This window comes from Danio rerio, chromosome 10, assembly GCF_049306965.1.
Source record: "Danio rerio strain Tuebingen ecotype United States chromosome 10, GRCz12tu, whole genome shotgun sequence".
Taxonomy (NCBI): Eukaryota; Metazoa; Chordata; class Actinopteri; order Cypriniformes; family Danionidae; genus Danio; species Danio rerio.
In genome coordinates this window covers 29,290,757-29,308,416 of record NC_133185.1, presented here as the reverse complement: position 1 = coordinate 29,308,416, position 17,660 = coordinate 29,290,757, and the positions used below count along the sequence as shown (strand labels likewise).

Sequence of the window (17,660 nt, the reverse complement as noted above, 5' to 3'; positions counted from 1 at the left end):
TGCACAGAACAATTGTCTTACTTCATAAGATGTCAGTATGTATATATATTTGCTTATATGACTCTGCATTAGAAGTAGCATTAATTTAATGAATACCCAAGGGCGTTTTAGCTATATATATATGATGTGCCGAGGGTGAGAAAATTAACAAAACTATTTTAGGTGAACCCTTTGACATATAGGCTAACAAATCATGAAAATACATATTTATATTAGCCTACTTAAAACTGTGAAGCATTGCGAGATTATGGCTATATACATTTCATTTTAAACCACAAACAAAGAACCTACTGTTTCACGTCCTATTCAAAAAGGATGCTGATGTGTAAAGACTTTTACACTATCGTCTTTCATAACTTGGCTAAACCTTTTAGGCGTTCATGATGAAACAAGTACTGCGGCTTTAAGAGGTCCCGGTGGCTTGGCAGGGCAGCGAGGAAGTAAAGGGGTGTAAACACAGACCCCAAACTCCCACACTGTATCCCGTAACACCTGTTAAATTCGGAATAGGTCATTCAAGACACCTGCAAAATCGCCGCTAGACGAGGCTGAAGGGTAAGTTTTTGTTTTCTTCTCTAGCTACTCAAGTTTAATATTGGTTTTGATGCTTATGATAGTTGTCGAAATATTTTAATCCATGTAAATGAAGTGTATTAGCTGTTTAAATAGCTATAAAAAGTGTTCATAGCTGCAAATGTTATGACACACGACAAAAGAAAAAAGAAAGGTTTCGATGTTTATTTATTTATTTACTATTTGTTTATTTTTATTTAGCCTATTTAAAAAAAACGTATACTACAGTTTCGATCTTGAACAGCTTGTATCATTAAGAGTGTTACAACGAAGTCATTAAACAACATTACATTAATCAGGAGTATTGCAATTAGTCACGATACATTACGAAATAAAGCCAGAACAGGTGAGCATGCGACAGTACGGAGCTTCAATTATAGAACGGTCGGTATAAATAGCATTATTTATCGCTTTATCACGGGTTTAAATATGTTTTAATAGTTTTTAAAGAGCTGTTGCATGAGCCCTAGCTATTTGATGTGACTGCTTTTTTATTTTATTTTATTTTACAATGTTTTACTTTAAGCGCTCACAAAATGTATTGTTTTATATAGACAGACAGTGTAAAAGCAGCTTCACATAGAAGATTATAGTGAATTGAAACGGTGTCAGTTCAGTTTACAGTGTTGAAGTTCAGTTTAGTTCAGTGTGGTTTAATATTCACAGAAGAGGTGTTGTATGAACTTCATTTGTAATGTGTGTGTGTGTTTTTCAAAAATAATTTTATAGGTGGGTTGAAACCAACACATCACATTAATGGTATAATAATCAGTTAACCTTCAGAGTTATATTTCATCATTTTAAAAGGTTTCCCAGCTTTTGAATAAGACAGGATTAACCCTTTTGGATTAGACCTCTTTGAATTAACTTGCATTTATGTGTACATGGTGTTTGTGTGCTCAGGATTGAGTATGAGCGCTAAAAAGGTTGGATCCACTGGTGGACATCAGGCTTTCAGGTAACACTGTCCTTTATCAATAAAATAAACTGCTTCATTTCAAAATAACTAAAACACCCAGAGAAAAAACAAACAGGAAATTACAGAAAAATGGAAAAAGAATAATAATGGTTAATGGGTTAAATTCAAAATGGTTAATGTATAATGTTTAATGTATATACGTAGATTTATCTGATTTAGATCAATTAAATTGTGAATTTCTTTCTCTTTCAAAAGTTTCACAATTTATTATTTTTTCTTCTTATTTGCCCTCTATAGTTCTCTCTCAACTGCTGAATGCTTCCTTGCTGCTAAGAAATTTCATGTGACCGTATTATACTGAGAAACTGTTTGGAAAGTTACAGCCTGGATTTGAGAATTAAATAACTTTAGTTTATGTGTTTATCATGTAGTCTAAAATGCAAACTGATGCATTGTTGAATAATTTGTTATAAATATTTAAAAAAGTACAATTATACTCAAAGTTAAACTTAAAATTTATCTAAAAAACAAGATAACTGTTTTCTTGTTGGATCCATTAAATATTGACAATGTTTAAGTCGGTATTCTTGCGTAAACCGGATTTGCATCTGTCGACATTCACCTACGTCGCTCAAAACCTGCAACAATACACTCAGTGATTTGGAGATCAGGCCTGTTAGGTGATTTTGTATTCTTGGCCTCATTCACGTGGTTCTTCACTGCTCCAGATTACAGTTCCTAATCCCGAACACTCGCCAAAATGCGTGTTTTTACTCACACTCCTCCATTAGGACAACAGAATGCAATGAGAACATATGTTGTAGCCCAGATCAACAAAAAGAATTGGATTGCTAATTATGAGCTACTTGATCCCTGAAGGATTTCAGAGGATTTTTAAGGGGATCTTGTGTTTGTAAGAAGAAATTTGGATCTTTTGACTACCTAAAACCTGGGATATTATCTGCATCTGCTCAACCTGAACAAGTTTTTGATCTTTTTTGGACTTTCTCAGAGATCTGAAGCTCAGAAACGCAACAAATACAATCGAGAATCAAAGAATAAATCTACTCACTTCAAATCTACTCAACATTTGGTTCATGAGCCACAGCAGCACCTGGTAAACCTAAACCAGTTTTTGGACTTTCCTTAACATCTGAAGCTCAGAAACGCAACCAAAAAGAACAAGTCCACTTACTTCAGATAAACTCTTGGTTTGTATAAGCCATAGCAAGATGTCTGACACATTTGATGTCCCACGCATGCGCTCTGACAGTATGTCCACCATGACGTCTCAGTCTACTTCAGCACGGTTCATACTTCGTCAGAGACTCGCTCAGTTGCTGACCTGTTTGGAGGATCTCAGCTCAGACGATGAGGCCAATGAGGAAGTGTCCCGAACGCTGGATGAAGCCTTTAACCTCTGTGGAAGATACAGCAACAGAGAGTCCTTCAGGTGTCCTGAGTCAATAGCTTTGATAATTTGTTTCTAAAAATGAGCTTTAAGTTGACTTGTGCTGTTTTTTGTCGTTTGTTGGTGGTTAATTGCCTTGTTTTCATTAATGTGTATTTGCTTTCTTTCAGATATGTAATTTTGATTAGTAAATGCATCCATTATTTATTGGTGATACGCTTGTGTCTTGTTCTCTGGTGCAGATTGCACATGGTCACATGGAATGTTGGCACAGCAGAGCCACCAGCTGATGTGAGGTCATTACTGCAGCTCGACTCACAGCCGACCACTGACCTCTATGTGATTGGGTGAGCTACTGAATCCCAAAATCAGTGTTTTTTTGCACTGATTGAAGGGATAATTCACCCAAAAATAAAAATTCAGAAATCAATTATACCTACCCTCTACTTTAGGGCTGAACAATCATTTGGGCATTGATATTGAAATGTGTGAATCTGCAATAGTCACATCGCAGGATTAGATTATTTATTAAGGTATTATTAAAGTATTAATTAATATTCAATATTATAATTATTAATTTTACAAAGATGACCATGATATTTTACATTTGACTGTAAAATTGTTGTACTTGAATATGATTAGACTCCAAAAACATAAAGGACTGTTTATTTATTTATTTTTGCTTGTAATTTATTATAATTTATGCAGATGAACTGCATAGGAAAAAGTCTTGATCATCCTAGTCGATCTAAATTGATGAAATGTTTTCCAAATAGAGTTAATTATATTCATATTGCATTTTACATATCACAGCAAAACAAAATATCACAATGTCCATTTTTTTCAGTATTTTACAGGCCTACTCATCACAAATCTTTTTGTTTTTATACTTCTGTCAAAAATAAAAGTTGATAATTTGAAGAACGTTGGAAACCAGTAGCCATTGAACATTTTACAAAACATCTTTTTGTGTGTTCAGCTGAAAAAGAAACTCATAAAGGTTTGGAACCACTTGAGGATGAGTAGATAATGATTACATTTTTATTTTTGGGTGAACCATCCTCTTTTAAAGATTAAATATCCAATTGGTAAGCAGGAAATTAAATGACAACTAATAAACAGTTGAACTCGTTTATAGTTCTGTAGTATTTCAGGAGTGGTAAAATGTTAAAAAGAGAAGTAGATTTATTTTATTTAATTATTTTTACAAAAATTTGTCTGGAAGAAATGTATTGCATCTGTGCAGCTTCTCTCTACTAATAGTCAACTAAAGTGAGGAGTTTAATTAAAATCAAATGTTACCAAGGGTGAAGTAATACAAAACATGCATAATTTTATTACATAGAAAATCTAATTAATTTGATAAAATATTAATTGTGATAAGTTAAAATAGCAATGGAAAATATGTTCCCAGGTTGATTTAAATTAACAGTGCAAGAAGTGCATGTGAGCTGACCAAAAAAAAAATCACTCTTAAGCAGCTTCAAAAAATGAAGTGGATTTTTAGGTTAAACCAACTTAAAAATATGGAGTCACACCCAAAATTATTCATACCCCTGGCAAATTCTAAATTAAAGTTACTTGTATTCAACCAGCATTTCTTCACCGAAAATGACACATGCAGGCTCACCCAAAGCATAAGACAAGAGCATAAGACAATTTACAAGAGGCATCATTGTGGAAAAAAAAAAAAAAAAAACAGTAGTCGCCAACATTTAAAATAAAACAAAAATGCTTTTCAAAATTGTCCTAGGACAATAATGGGTACTGTTCAATAGTTTCAGAACATGATATGATAATAGGTGATGATCCTCCTCAAAATTTGACTACTGTATTTCTCAGCTTTCATTTACATTTGAATAAAAACTGTAAATCAGAATTTTCCAGGGGTATGAATGATCTGCCATGTGTAAATCATGTTGTAAATTGCCACAAATTTACATTATGACCTGAGCAAATGTGTCCCAGTCTACAGGAAGTGAATGCTACTCCAGTTCGATACATCTCTGATCTCATTGTTGAGGACACATGGAGTCACCTCCTCATGGAAACTCTGGCCCCGGAGGGATACATCAAGGTACATTAAAACTCTAACATCACAAACTCATTTAAAGTGTGTGAAAGACAGAGTGTCCTTACATATGTTCATATGCGGTCACAATAGAGCAGAGAGACTGAATCAGGATGAGCCGTCTCCTCATTAAGCTTGTTAAGCTCCATTGTTCTCTGCAAGCCATTGGAAACACTAGAGGCATTGTTTCACACCAGCACATTTGTGTAACGTAACCACAGATTTGATGTGAACCCGCCCCCTTTCTGCCTTTCACAACTAATTAGCTCTGATTTAAAAAACCTCAATTCCACTCCACTAAAAACATCTCAGGAATTTCCAGCACTAATCTCCTTATTTTCTTTCCACAGTGTATCAAGGACACATCCATTCTAAGCTGAAATATGTGTTTCCTCTTTCCCTTATGTCACTAGCTACAGTTCTGTTATCTTGTTTTAATGTGCATTTTGAAGCATCACATCCGAAATCAGTCATATATATATATATATATATATATATATATATATATATAAGAATTGATTTAAAGATTCTTTATTTAAAGTTACTGTTTAAGATTTGTTTGAAAAATATTAAATGGGCAAGCCTTTGCAGAATAAAATTTGACATAATGTAGAGAACATTAAACAATTAGTGTTGTCGTGGTTACTGGTTTTAATATAAACCATGGTAAATTTCCATTATCATTTAAAATTTTCATTATATTGAAAACCTAGATTGATTATTTTTATGTTTAAACACAGTGAATTCTATAACATTGTGATTAGCTATTTGCTAAAGTCTGCAAAGTAAATGCATGTTTATATAGACAGCTAATAAATACATATTTCTATATAACGTTAAAGTATGCCACGTTCCTTTCATTTTAAGTGTGTGCTGCACTTTTGAAATAATTGCAAATCAAATAACAGTATCAGTCACAAAAATCACAATTAGATGTTTTCATTTTAAAAATTTGCAAATATAAAAACATGGATCCCTGTGAGGTAGTTTTCCAAGTGTAGGTTTTAACAAACAATTCCTCAACTAAGGAAATCAAATCAAGTCTACAGAACAAACCATCGTTATACAATAACTTGCCCAATTACCCTAACCCGCCTAGTTAACCTAATTAACCTAGTTAAGCCTTTAAATGTACCTTTAAACTGTAAAGTAGAAGTGTCTTGAAAAATATCTAGTCAAATATAAATTACTGTCATCATGGCAAAGATAAAATAAATCAGTTATTAGAGATGAGTTATTAAAACTATTATGTTTAGAAATGTGTTGATAAAATCTCTCTGTTAAACAGAAATCAGGGAAAAAATAAACAGGGGAGCTAAAGATTGGGAGGGGGGGGCTAATAATTCTGACTTTAACTATACATAGATAGATAGATAGATAGATAGATCGATAGATAGATAGATAGATAGATAGATAGATAGATAGATAGATAGATAGATAGATAGATAGATAGATAGATAGATAGATAGATAGATAGATAGATAGATAGATAGATATTTATATAAGTGTATATAACATTTTCTGCTATTTTTTTCAAAACTGTAATAATTTTGGTCACTATAATGAAAAAAAAACCAATATGACTAATCGGCTGTTTCCGCTCAAGTAAAATACTCAATATAAAATCAAATGGTTATGCACCTAATTTGCATTTCTTTGCAAACTTGGACATGATATGCTTCATGTTAGTATGGAAACCAAGCCACTGTTTATTTTGAGACCGACACATGTCTTTCTTGGCCGTAGAAACATCCTAATATCCACTCTCTGTGATACTGTCAGGTATGATATGGATTAAGCTCATATGACAAAATACTTAACATTTTAATGCTGTCCTCAGGTGACTTCTGTGAGGATGCAGGGTTTATTGCTGATATTGTTTGCCAAGCAGGTCCACCTGCCTTTCATCAGAGACATCCAAAGTACATACACACGTACAGGCCTGTTTGGATACTGGGTATGGCAAAGCCTTTAGATCCTGACATTCCACTGGCAATTTGTTTTATATAATAAATTCATATTGATTCCATTACTTTTTAAAAAAAAGATTTGTGTTAAAGTTTGGGGACTGTAAGATTAATCTTTCTTTATATTGTCATTTTTGTTGTATCTTATGCATTATAAGGCCACATTTAATTTACACGCACAAAATAAATAAAAAATATATTATTTTAATTAAAAAATGAAATCTCTTTGAATTAAATTCTCTCTTAATGTTGTAACCTATCTTAATATATTTAAAAATGGTATTTATTGTTATTATTAAGCAGATTTCTTTTACATCTATTACTTTAGTCTTGACTATAAAACTTTGAACTTTAGTGTTTCTATGTATGTTTTAAATAAATATACATTTACTGTAGTAATAAATAGGTGGACTAATATAGGCCAAATTATTCTTGCAGGGAAATAAAGGGGGAATTTCAGTGCGATTCTCCTTTTATGGTGAAATGCTGTGTTTTCTAAACTGTCATCTGGCGGCTCATATGAATTATGCACTGCAACGGATGGATGAGTTTGAATACATACTGGACACGCAGGAATTTGACATGTTCAACACACCACAAGTACTTGACCACAAGTCAGTGCTAACTTATAATACAGATGGCCATATATAAGCATCCTCTCATGTATGGTGATATGGTGCTCACATTGATGTTTTGTCTCACAGGGTGGTCTTCTGGTTTGGGGATCTGAACTTTCGTATCGCAGACCATGGGATGCACTTTCTCCGTTCTTCAATCAACAACAGCCGCTTTAACCTGCTTTGGGACAGAGATCAGGTCAAACAAATACACACACTTCTGAAAACTAAACCTATTCTTCTATACATACATTTTTATGCAAATATACATGCTTAGCATATATGAGTAGACCTCTCACAAATCGATCTTTTAAATGACTATTTTTTAAAAGATGCTTTACAAAATTTTGTGCATATACATCAGATGGTCAGTACTGAAACCAAATCCAGAGCTAATCTAACTATTACTTAAGATCTAAATCCAACCATGAATACACCCAAATTTATATGCTAGGAAAGAATGTAAATTAAATAAAACAATTTTAAAAAAATCAAGAGAAACTAAAATATATAACATTTACTTGAAATTTAGTAGTTTGTAAATTTGTTTTTACTAATGTTTGCTTGAATTTAAACATATTATATTATATTATATTATATTATATTATATTATATTATATTATATTATATTATATTATATTATATTATATTATATCTGTAAAGATGTTTTGTGATTAAAATATTATTTTAATAAATATATATGTTCAATAAATCTCTTTTGTTTAAAAGGACCAAAATATATTACCTTTATTGACAGAGAAATGGATACAAATATTGATTTTCTAAATGGGGTGTTCTCATTTATGCTAAGCACTGTAAAAATCGTGCAATGAGCATATAAAAGTTTGGTAAAATTATATATATTTAGATTTTCATTAGAAGACACAAAAATAAAATACAATGGAAATATATTCATCAAATGAATTCCTTAATACATAAATAAAAGCTCTTGTGAGTTTTCCCTAGCAGATCAATCTCACTGTACAACATCTAAAATGTAGTTTGTTTTTTCTGAAATGCCTGAACCAAATGATTTTGTTAAATGACCTCCATCAGGCATTCAACTCTTAAAGCAAGACCATATGACAGCATTTATTATTGCATACGTCGTTTCATTTATTATATAGTGAAAAAGAGCTAGAGTGGTTTTCCTTGTTAGCAGGGACTTAAATATTTATCATTTGCACCAGTTTCCATGAAGTGACAATTTGGTTCTCTCGAAAGCATGAGATGAAAAAAATTTATTCGCAAATAATTTGCGCAATATTACAATTATTTTTATACATTCCATTCGCAACTGGATGGAAAATATCTATTTTAAAGCCCACTACCTAGTTACACATCATGATTTTGCCTAGTACAATGCGATCCTGGATTAACATCTACAGTTGAAGTCAGAATTATTAGGCCCCCTTTGATTTTTTTTTCTGTTTTAAATATTTCCCAAATTATGTTTCACAGAGCAAGGAAATTTTCACAATATGTCTGATAATATGTTTTCCTCTGGAGAAAGTCTTATTTGTTTTATTTCAGCTAGAATAAAAGTAGTTCTTATTTAAAAAAAAAAACATTTTAAGGTTAAAATGATTAGTCCTTTTAAGACATATATATATTTTCCGATAGTCTACAGAAAAAACCATCATCATACAATGACTTGCCTAATTACCCTAACCTGCCTAGTTAACCTAATTAACCTAGTTAAACCTTTAAATTTCACTTTAAGCGGTATTGAAAATATCTAGTAAAATATTATTTACCGTCACCATGGCGAAGATAAAATAAATCAGTGATTAGAAATGAGTTATTAAAACTATTGTTTAGAAATGTGTTGATAAAATCTCTCTGTTAAACAGAAATCAGGGAAAAAATAAACAGGGGGGCTAATAAATTGGTAATAATTCTGACTTCAACTATATAAAAAAAAATTATATATATATATATATATATATATATATATATATATATATATATATATATATATATATATATATATATATATATATATATATATATATATATATATATATTCTCCGTTAAACAGAAATTGGGGAAAAAAGTAAAAAGGGGGGCTAATAATTCTGACTTTAACTGTATGTTGATCCCTGAACATCATTTTTGTTTGAAAATGTAATCCATACCTACTCTATACCCCTAAAACCCCAAAATCAGTGAGGAATAATAGTTGGATAACAACCATATAGAAGTGCATAAACCTAACCGTAAGCCTAAACTTAACATAACATAAATGGTAAACATATGCCTTTATTCTGATTGGCTGATTGGAATGTTGTTCCAGTATCAGCATAGATGTTAATCCAAAAACATGTCTGTCTTGGTGAAATCAGGTTGGCATACCAAGACAGCATTTTTTAAGTGCTTAAACATATGTGCATGTTATTGTTTTTACATTTCACTGTGCTTTTTTCCATTGATATTATGTACAGTAAATGTCCTACAGTTAAACATTTGCATCAACAATCCCAGAACCCAAAGATTTAGATTTAGAGAAGTCAGTGCAAATGCTGATTATATATATTTTTAATTCATAAAATGCACAGAAGAGAGGTGTATATGCTAGCATTACATCATTATCTTTCAAACATGCAAATTTCACATTTTCTTGAAAACAAAGCAAGTACTGAAAACTTGTCCTGTTGATCATTTTCATTTCTTGCACTTAGTTGTCCATGTTGAAGAAGAAAGAACCTATTCTTCAAGAGTTTGAAGAGGGACCACTGCGCTTTAAACCCACATATAAGTTTGACCGTTTCTCTGAGACATACGATACAAGGTACAGTACATTTACACATGAACAAAACACACCAACAACACCCTTTCTTAATGCATTAAAGTAGAAATGATCTCAGATCTCTATTTACTGAAAGTCTAACATGTTTTCTTGGAAGAAATTTATAGTCATTTTTTCCCCCTACAGAGCACCCAGGACATGGTTTGGCCTTACGTAAGATTTAATAAGTAAAAAAAAAAATTAGTTGCATGTCTACTTAACCACTGCTAGCCATAATTCATCTCACAAAGCACCATCACACCCTCATAAAACACTGCACTGTCACTAAACTAAACTCTGCTCTCAGATTTCTCAGTAAGCATTTCAGTCCTGTCTATACAAATGAAACGTGGTGTTTTTCTTTCTGCTCGCCAGCTGCTGTCAGAAAACATACGTATGCTGTATGTCTACTTTGAAGACTTTTGTTGTTAGAAGGGAATTTTATTTCCCATCAAACATAAATGGCTGAATATAGGAGGTCTTCCGCACCACAGAGCAATTGAACAGACCTGTCCATGTACAAAAGTGCTTTTTCAGCAGATCTTTCCCTCATTTAGCTGTCATCTATTTGCTGAATTGCTATACGTTTGGGAAATAGTGTTTTGTTGTAGCTATAATGGAAGTAGAGGTAGTTTGTATCTCCATCAGGAAAAAAAACTTCAACAGTTTTGGACATTACTAGTCATGCTCAAAGAAGTTTAACAGAGGTTTTCTGAGAAATTAAAAAAGTAAATCATATACAGGATACACTAACCCTTACATGCTCAGACTCATCACGTTTAACACATGACCACATTTTCATGTAAGTGTGTCACTGGGCTTCTGAAAGCTGTCATTAGCAAACTGTTTTGTAAATTACATGTCACTAAGCGCCTCTTCACTGTGTGTATGCATGTTTCACTCTGATATGCTGGTGTTTGATGCTTTTTGTTTCATTATGTAGCAATATATAAAGCATATCAGTCACCTGTCAGCATGTTTGTGCATAGAAATAGGAACATTTCTTGAAAATGTTCAGTTTTCTCGATTTATGATTTACAGTTATGCATAGTGCAGCACAATATACAAAACAATAAGTTACTGTATATTAAAATATTGTTATAGTAATAATTGTAAATAATGTCCATATAGCAGAGAAGTGCAATACATTCAGTTTAAACTGTGCACCAAACTTTTGTGTGTTGGATGCATTGATTGTTTATACAGATTTGACCAATCAGATATTGCTATATTTATACCTGTCTCCCTTGGTAGGTGCTGTTCTGCTGTTGGTTAGAGTGACTCAAAGATGAACCTCAGAGCAGAGAACTGAAAATAAATACTTATGACAAGAATTGAGTCTTGAGACAAGTGAGAAAAATTACAACAGCCAATAAGAATCAGAATATCTGCTTTTACTCAGTGTTTTAAATACTTTTTTATTTGTATTTTTTTAGCTTAAATTGGGTTTAATTAGATCAGAAAAATATTTATAATCTGTTTATTTTAGTCATTAGGTAAATTAAAGACAAACCATTGCTAATAAAAATAGTGTTATTCTAGGAAATCGTAAAAACACAAGAAATTGTGAAATCACAATCCTTAACATTAATATCACATTATTTTTTAGCATCAAAGTTATTTATTATATTTTAATATTTGCTCTTAAGGGCAATATTTTTATTAAAATATGGAATGTATCAGAGCTTTTATAGAATAAATCAAATATTAAAACATTACTCAACAAAAAAAAAAAACTAATAAATATAGTCTAATTAATCCATTAAACCAAAAGAACCTGAGCATTTTCAAGTGGTTTCTTCAAAATTTTGCCTGCATTATGATTTTATTAAATGTTCCTGAAAATGTATAATGTTCCTTATATTCAACCATAGATATTTACATTAGATGTCGCCCATGCCAGTGGTTCTCAACAGGGAGGTCCCGGCCCACAAGGGGGCCTCAGCGAGCTCTGTAGGGGGTCACATCATATTTAAAAAAAATAAATAAATTAGCAGTGGACAATTAGGAGAACAATCATGTTGTCTTAATTCATTTCATCCCCTGGCTGGCAAAACAAATTGACAGATTTGTAATTCGTCCTCCACAAAAAAAAAAAAAAAAAAAAAATGATTCAGCAGCTAATTGTATTGACCCAAGCATACTGGACCCAGGTGAGGAAGCTACAAACATTTTAGGTCGCAGCGCTAGCAATACTGAAAACATGAAATGCAGTAAATACCAAGATTAGATACCAGACCCAGAATCCCTGACCCAGCTACAGTGCATTATCTGCTCCAAAGTTCTTGCTAACAAATGCATGAGGCTGTCCAAATTACTGACGAGCCCAGAGCAGTTTTTGACTGCAAGGCACCAAAGGCTTACGTTATTTATTTACATATGGCCTACTGATGTTTTGCTTTTATATTTTACATTAGGCTTTTATTTGTGCATAAACATATCTTGATATATAAACATACCCTTTGTTTGAAAACTAAATTTTTTGTCATCCTTTACTGCAAACTTATATGAGCAATAATATCATTAAATGTGGAGGGGGCCTTATAATATTTTCCATGGGGAAAAGGGGGTCTCAGGCAAAAAAAGGTTGGGAACCACTGGCCTTGGCTGATGTTGCCTTTAGTACAGGGTAGCACTCCTTTGAAATGAATGTGGGACCACTGTTTAGTGAAGGATTGGCCATCTGGAGCCATAGATATGTAAACCTATATACATATCTATGATCAGGAGTTTTTCCGGTGGTCAGTATGCAAATATTTTTTTAAATGATGAAAATTCTAATTTTACATTGATTTGTTTTTATATCGATGGATAAGTAACTGTATGGGCATTCCCGACAAAGAGCATGTGTTTGTATGCATGGAAATGTATTATCCTCACTCCCTGTTAAAGGTGATCTAATAATTATTCAGAAACATACCCCCTCCCCTGCTTTCACTTCTAATTCTAACAAAGGGAGTGATTTTTTTGTGAATGAATCTCCATTATGAATGACTCGTGTAAACCATTGATATCCCTGTGATTTAAATGGTATATAACATTTGTAATATTCAATAAGTATACAGTATGCACATTTAGGCGCAGACACTGTTATGTTATCAGGCACCCTTATAAGTTACTTCAAAATCTAGCTGTTACTTCACTTAGCCTACAATAATATAAGTTTCTGGCACCGCAGCATGTTGTTGTAATATTTCATTTACATTGTTTACTGATTTTATACAACCAAACTAGCATAGGCCTAGAATTTAGTGCAGGTTGGTGCTACTTTGCCTTATGGTGAATGCAGTAAGTGACAGTATTGTCATCAATAACGTTACTTGTTTAGCACAAAAGTTCAAAACCAAACTAAATCTTACCTATGACATATTCTGCCTTTCTGCTTTGTTTTCTTTGTTTGCTCGTTACTACACCTGTATATAACGCAAAAGTCCAGCATATTTACTGTAGATTGGCTTTAGTCTTAACTAGTGCGGTTGAATGACTTTAGTCCTGGGAGCACTGTACAAAAGTGACAACACTATTGACACATGCTCAGGGTCAGTATGCAATATCTTGTAAATATCTATAATATTTACCAAAGCTAAAAAACAATAATAATGATTTACATATTACCACAATTTAAAATAAAATTTAGATGTTTTCCAGTGACGGTACAGGTCAAGACGCATGACCTTTCAAGAATGATAAAAAAATAAAATAAAATAAAATAATAATAATAATAATAATAATAATATATATATATATATATATATATATATATATATATATATATATATATATATATATATATATATATATATATATGCTTCTCAATAATCTTTTAAAAACATTTGCTATTTTCATCAATGCTCAAACTGTTTTCCTACTTTATATGTAAAACGTAATCAATTGTTTCACTATTTGGATCATAATGCAGTCAAACTTTTGATCGACAGTGTGTATGTGTACTGTCAATCGTTAAATATTTATATTGTTTTTTTACATTCTGTTTCTTTTTCTGCATGATTTGATAATTAGCGGCAAAAAGCGAAAGCCAGCCTGGACTGATCGTATCTTGTGGAGAATAAAACCCAAAGCCACAGAGATTGAGGATGAGAAGAGTTCGACCGCATCCTCAGCTGACGATGATGAGTTTTCTGTGAAGGTGACGCAGGACATGTACACCTGCGATGTCTCATATGGGGTCAGTGACCACAAACCCGTCATTGGGACCTTCAATCTGGAGGTATGAATTATGCACGCCATGAATATTTAATCAGGCAGATGATAACGAGCTTCGGGATTAATCAAATTGAAGCAATCTGTCTAAAATTATAGTCATTAATAATAATACATATCTACCTTTTTCTGTAAGTCCAAATTCATCTTGATCTCTTCGTGCAGATGAGGAAAAAGGTGGAGACGCCTCTAGTCGCACTAACCGTAGAGGGAATCTGGAGCGCAGATGAAGATGCCATATTCACTTACACCATTCTGGAAAACTTTGAGTCCTCAACCTTTGACTGGATTGGACTATACAAGGTGAGAGGGAGAGAGAGAAAAAGAGGTTGATGGATGAACAAAAACACAGAATGAGACAAAAAGGAGATCTGTATCACAAAGCAGGTCACTAACTAGAGGTGATTTATATCTCTGCGTTCAGATTGGCTTCAAAAGTGCCTCCGATTACTCCACCTTCGCCTGGGTCAAAGATGATGAAGTGGCTGCCAATGGCGAAGTTGTGATGGTATGGTAGAGTAGACTACAAGTTTTAGTGTTGAGAACAGCTTTGCATTAATAAACGTAGCTGATGACTGTAGGTTCAAAAATAATCACTGTTGATTTTAATTTTTGGGTCACACTTGAAATGTGAATTTTTAAACCACTGTGTGCATGAAAATTGCAAGATGGACTAATAAATGCACTAACATGGGTGATGCGTTTCCTTTTTAAGGTCCAGATGAATAAAAATGAGCTCCCTCTGCTGGCAGGGGATTATGTGCTAGGATATTTTAGCACCAACATGCAAACCCTCATCGCCTTTAGTCCAAATTTCCAGGTGAGTTTCTGGAAAGATACAGTACGCTTCTGTGTTAATCCCTGGCTATATTACTTTACTAATCTGCTTGATGTCTGGCTTCAGATTCTAGAGTCGAAGCGAGCTGTAATGGAGGGTCTGGTTCAAGAGAACATCAACGGACTTGAGAAATAACTGGAATGTCTTTAAATCTTTGTTTTATGAATTCACAAATGGGGCAGAATCTGATCTGGAATCAGCTTTTCCTCTGTGTAAATGGACTCTGCTTTGTTTGGTTTTAAAAGGTACAACTAATTCTGAAGCAAATTTGTTAAAGTTAAATCTGATTTAACGATGGTTTAAAATCAAAGGCTTTAATTTATTTCCACTGAAAATGCTGCTCTTTCCTCCCCCACTTTATCCTTGGCTCTTTTGACATAGTTTTTAAATACAGTACGTTTTAAAGCTCTTGTAAACAAAGACACATTGTATAGACCGGGCTGTTTAAATAGAGTTTGTAGCACATTTTATGCTAAACAATTGACTAAAAAGACTGTAGAATTTATAAAAACTCAGAATTGCAAATATATTTTATGCAAAAGTTAGCACATAAAGATTCTAAAAATTACATTTAGGCCTGTGCATTTATTAACATTATGGTATTGTACTGTAAATGCATATGAAGACATTCATGTTGCTTATTTATATCTTAAACTGATTTAAGTATTTTACACTAGTTTTACTGTACATTGCTTATATGTGTAGTTAGAGATGCTCCGATCGATCAGCCGGAGATTGGTATCGGCTGATAATCACATTTAATGACTTGATTGGTACTCACTATTCTGGCAATCTCAAGAACCGATCTTATGAACCGATCACAAGTAATTGTGTTAGTTGGAAATGTGCAAAGTATTTGAATGACCTTGCACGTATTTAGGCATACAGTTGAAGTCAGATGTATTAGCCCCCCTTTGATTTTTTTTTCTTTCTTAAATATTTGCTTAATGATGTTTAACAGAGCAAGAGAATTTTCACAGTATGTCTGATCATATTTCTGTCTTCTTCAGAAAGTCTTGTTTGTTTTATTTCAGCTAGAATAAAAGCTGTTTTTAATTTTTTTAAACACCATTTTAAGTAAATTACCATTTTACAAAATTATTAGCCCCTTCTCTCTTCTCTGTTAAACCGAAATTGGGAAAAAAAATTAAACGGGGGAGTAAATAATTCAGGGGGGCTAATAATTCTGACTCCAACTGTATAAGAACTGAAAGTTCACTAAAACCAGGAAATATTAGATAAATTAAAAACCTCAAAAATTATATAAATATTTTTAACATATATTTAAATAATATATTTATATTTAATAATATAACCTTGTAGTGTACTTCGTTCATTCATTCATTTTCTTGTTGGCTTAGTTCCTTTATTAATCTGGGGTCACCACAGCGAAATAAACTGCCAACTTATCCAGCAAGTTTTTACGCAGTGGAAGCCCTTCCAGCCGCAACCCATCCCTGGGGAACGAACACACACACACACACACACACACACACACACACACACACACACACACACACACACACACACACACACAACGGACAGTTTAGACCTCCCAATTCAACTGTACCGCATGTCTTTAGACTGTGGGGGAGCACCCGGAGGAAACCCACCCAAACGCAGGGAGGTACTTGGTATCGGCTAAAAAAAAATCCTGATCAGAGCATCCTTATGTACTTTATACAGTATTTCACATTAAGTCTTAAATAACAGTGCCTCTTTTTATATGTTCGCATCTGTCTTTTCATTTCATATAGGAACAACTCCTTGTCTTGCTGTTAATATGCCATTATGTTTGCACTGTTAGGACTGTTGTGAGTGCTACATTTTGTCTGTAGCTATGTGTCTTTTATGTGAGCAAAATATACACTTCTATTTGAGAACTGACCGACCTGACTTTTTCTTTAAATATATAATTTATCCTCCATCTTAGTTCCTGGTAAATCTCTAAGTCTATTCATTTTAAGTGCATGTATTGAATTGACCCTATATGCTGTTTAAATGCATTCAAATGTTTTCCTAATTAAGCTGCTGAAAACCCCCATCATATATGTATTGTGCACAATTTCATTAAAATACGAAAGTCTGAATATCTGTTTGCCTCGCAGAAGAGGTTTGTACATGAATATCTGTGTTCAAACTTTTATTTTCACCTACACTCTGAGGAATAATATTATGATGTAATTGTAATTAACGTGGAATATATTGCTTTAAGGTCTACCACACACACATGTGAGTGTTAATTACATCGCTGA

The 17,660-nt window shown here is 32.9% G+C and overlaps 1 protein-coding gene across 12 annotated transcripts; it reads left to right on the top strand.

Annotated features, from left to right (window-relative positions):
- The first annotated feature begins 431 nt into the window (after positions 1-431).
- Positions 432-17,495, top strand: inpp5kb (inositol polyphosphate-5-phosphatase Kb). 12 transcript variants are annotated; one of them, XR_012386313.1, is made up of 15 exons: positions 432-555; positions 1,477-1,531; positions 3,146-3,250; positions 4,872-4,980; positions 6,815-6,931; positions 7,380-7,555; positions 7,646-7,757; positions 10,240-10,349; positions 10,494-10,520; positions 14,367-14,574; positions 14,733-14,870; positions 14,992-15,075; positions 15,283-15,387; positions 15,472-15,798; positions 16,634-17,495. XR_012386313.1 is itself a non-coding variant. In XM_689458.10 (14 exons), the coding sequence occupies exons 2-14, from the start codon at positions 1,485-1,487 to the stop codon at positions 15,538-15,540; spliced, it is 1,407 nt and encodes a 468-aa protein (XP_694550.6). In that variant the 5' UTR covers positions 432-555; positions 1,477-1,484; the 3' UTR covers positions 15,541-16,376. The 12 variants fall into 12 exon arrangements, 4 of the variants coding, with proteins under 4 accessions (XP_694550.6, XP_073770817.1, XP_005155332.2 ...); XR_012386312.1 differs by having other exon boundaries at positions 15,472-15,833; positions 16,644-17,495; XR_012386314.1 differs by lacking the exon at positions 10,494-10,520.
- The last annotated feature ends 165 nt before the right edge of the window (positions 17,496-17,660 follow it).

Coding starts and splice junctions, on each gene's coding strand:
- inpp5kb (XM_005155275.6), top strand. CDS start 2,725: ATGTCTGACACATTTGATGTCCCACGCATGCGCTCTGACAGTATGTCC. Junction 10,521..14,366: donor AGGACATGGTTTGGCCTTAC/GTAAGATTTAAT, acceptor TTTGATAATTAG/CGGCAAAAAGCGAAAGCCAG. Junction 15,076..15,282: donor CCAATGGCGAAGTTGTGATG/GTATGGTAGAGT, acceptor TTCCTTTTTAAG/GTCCAGATGAATAAAAATGA.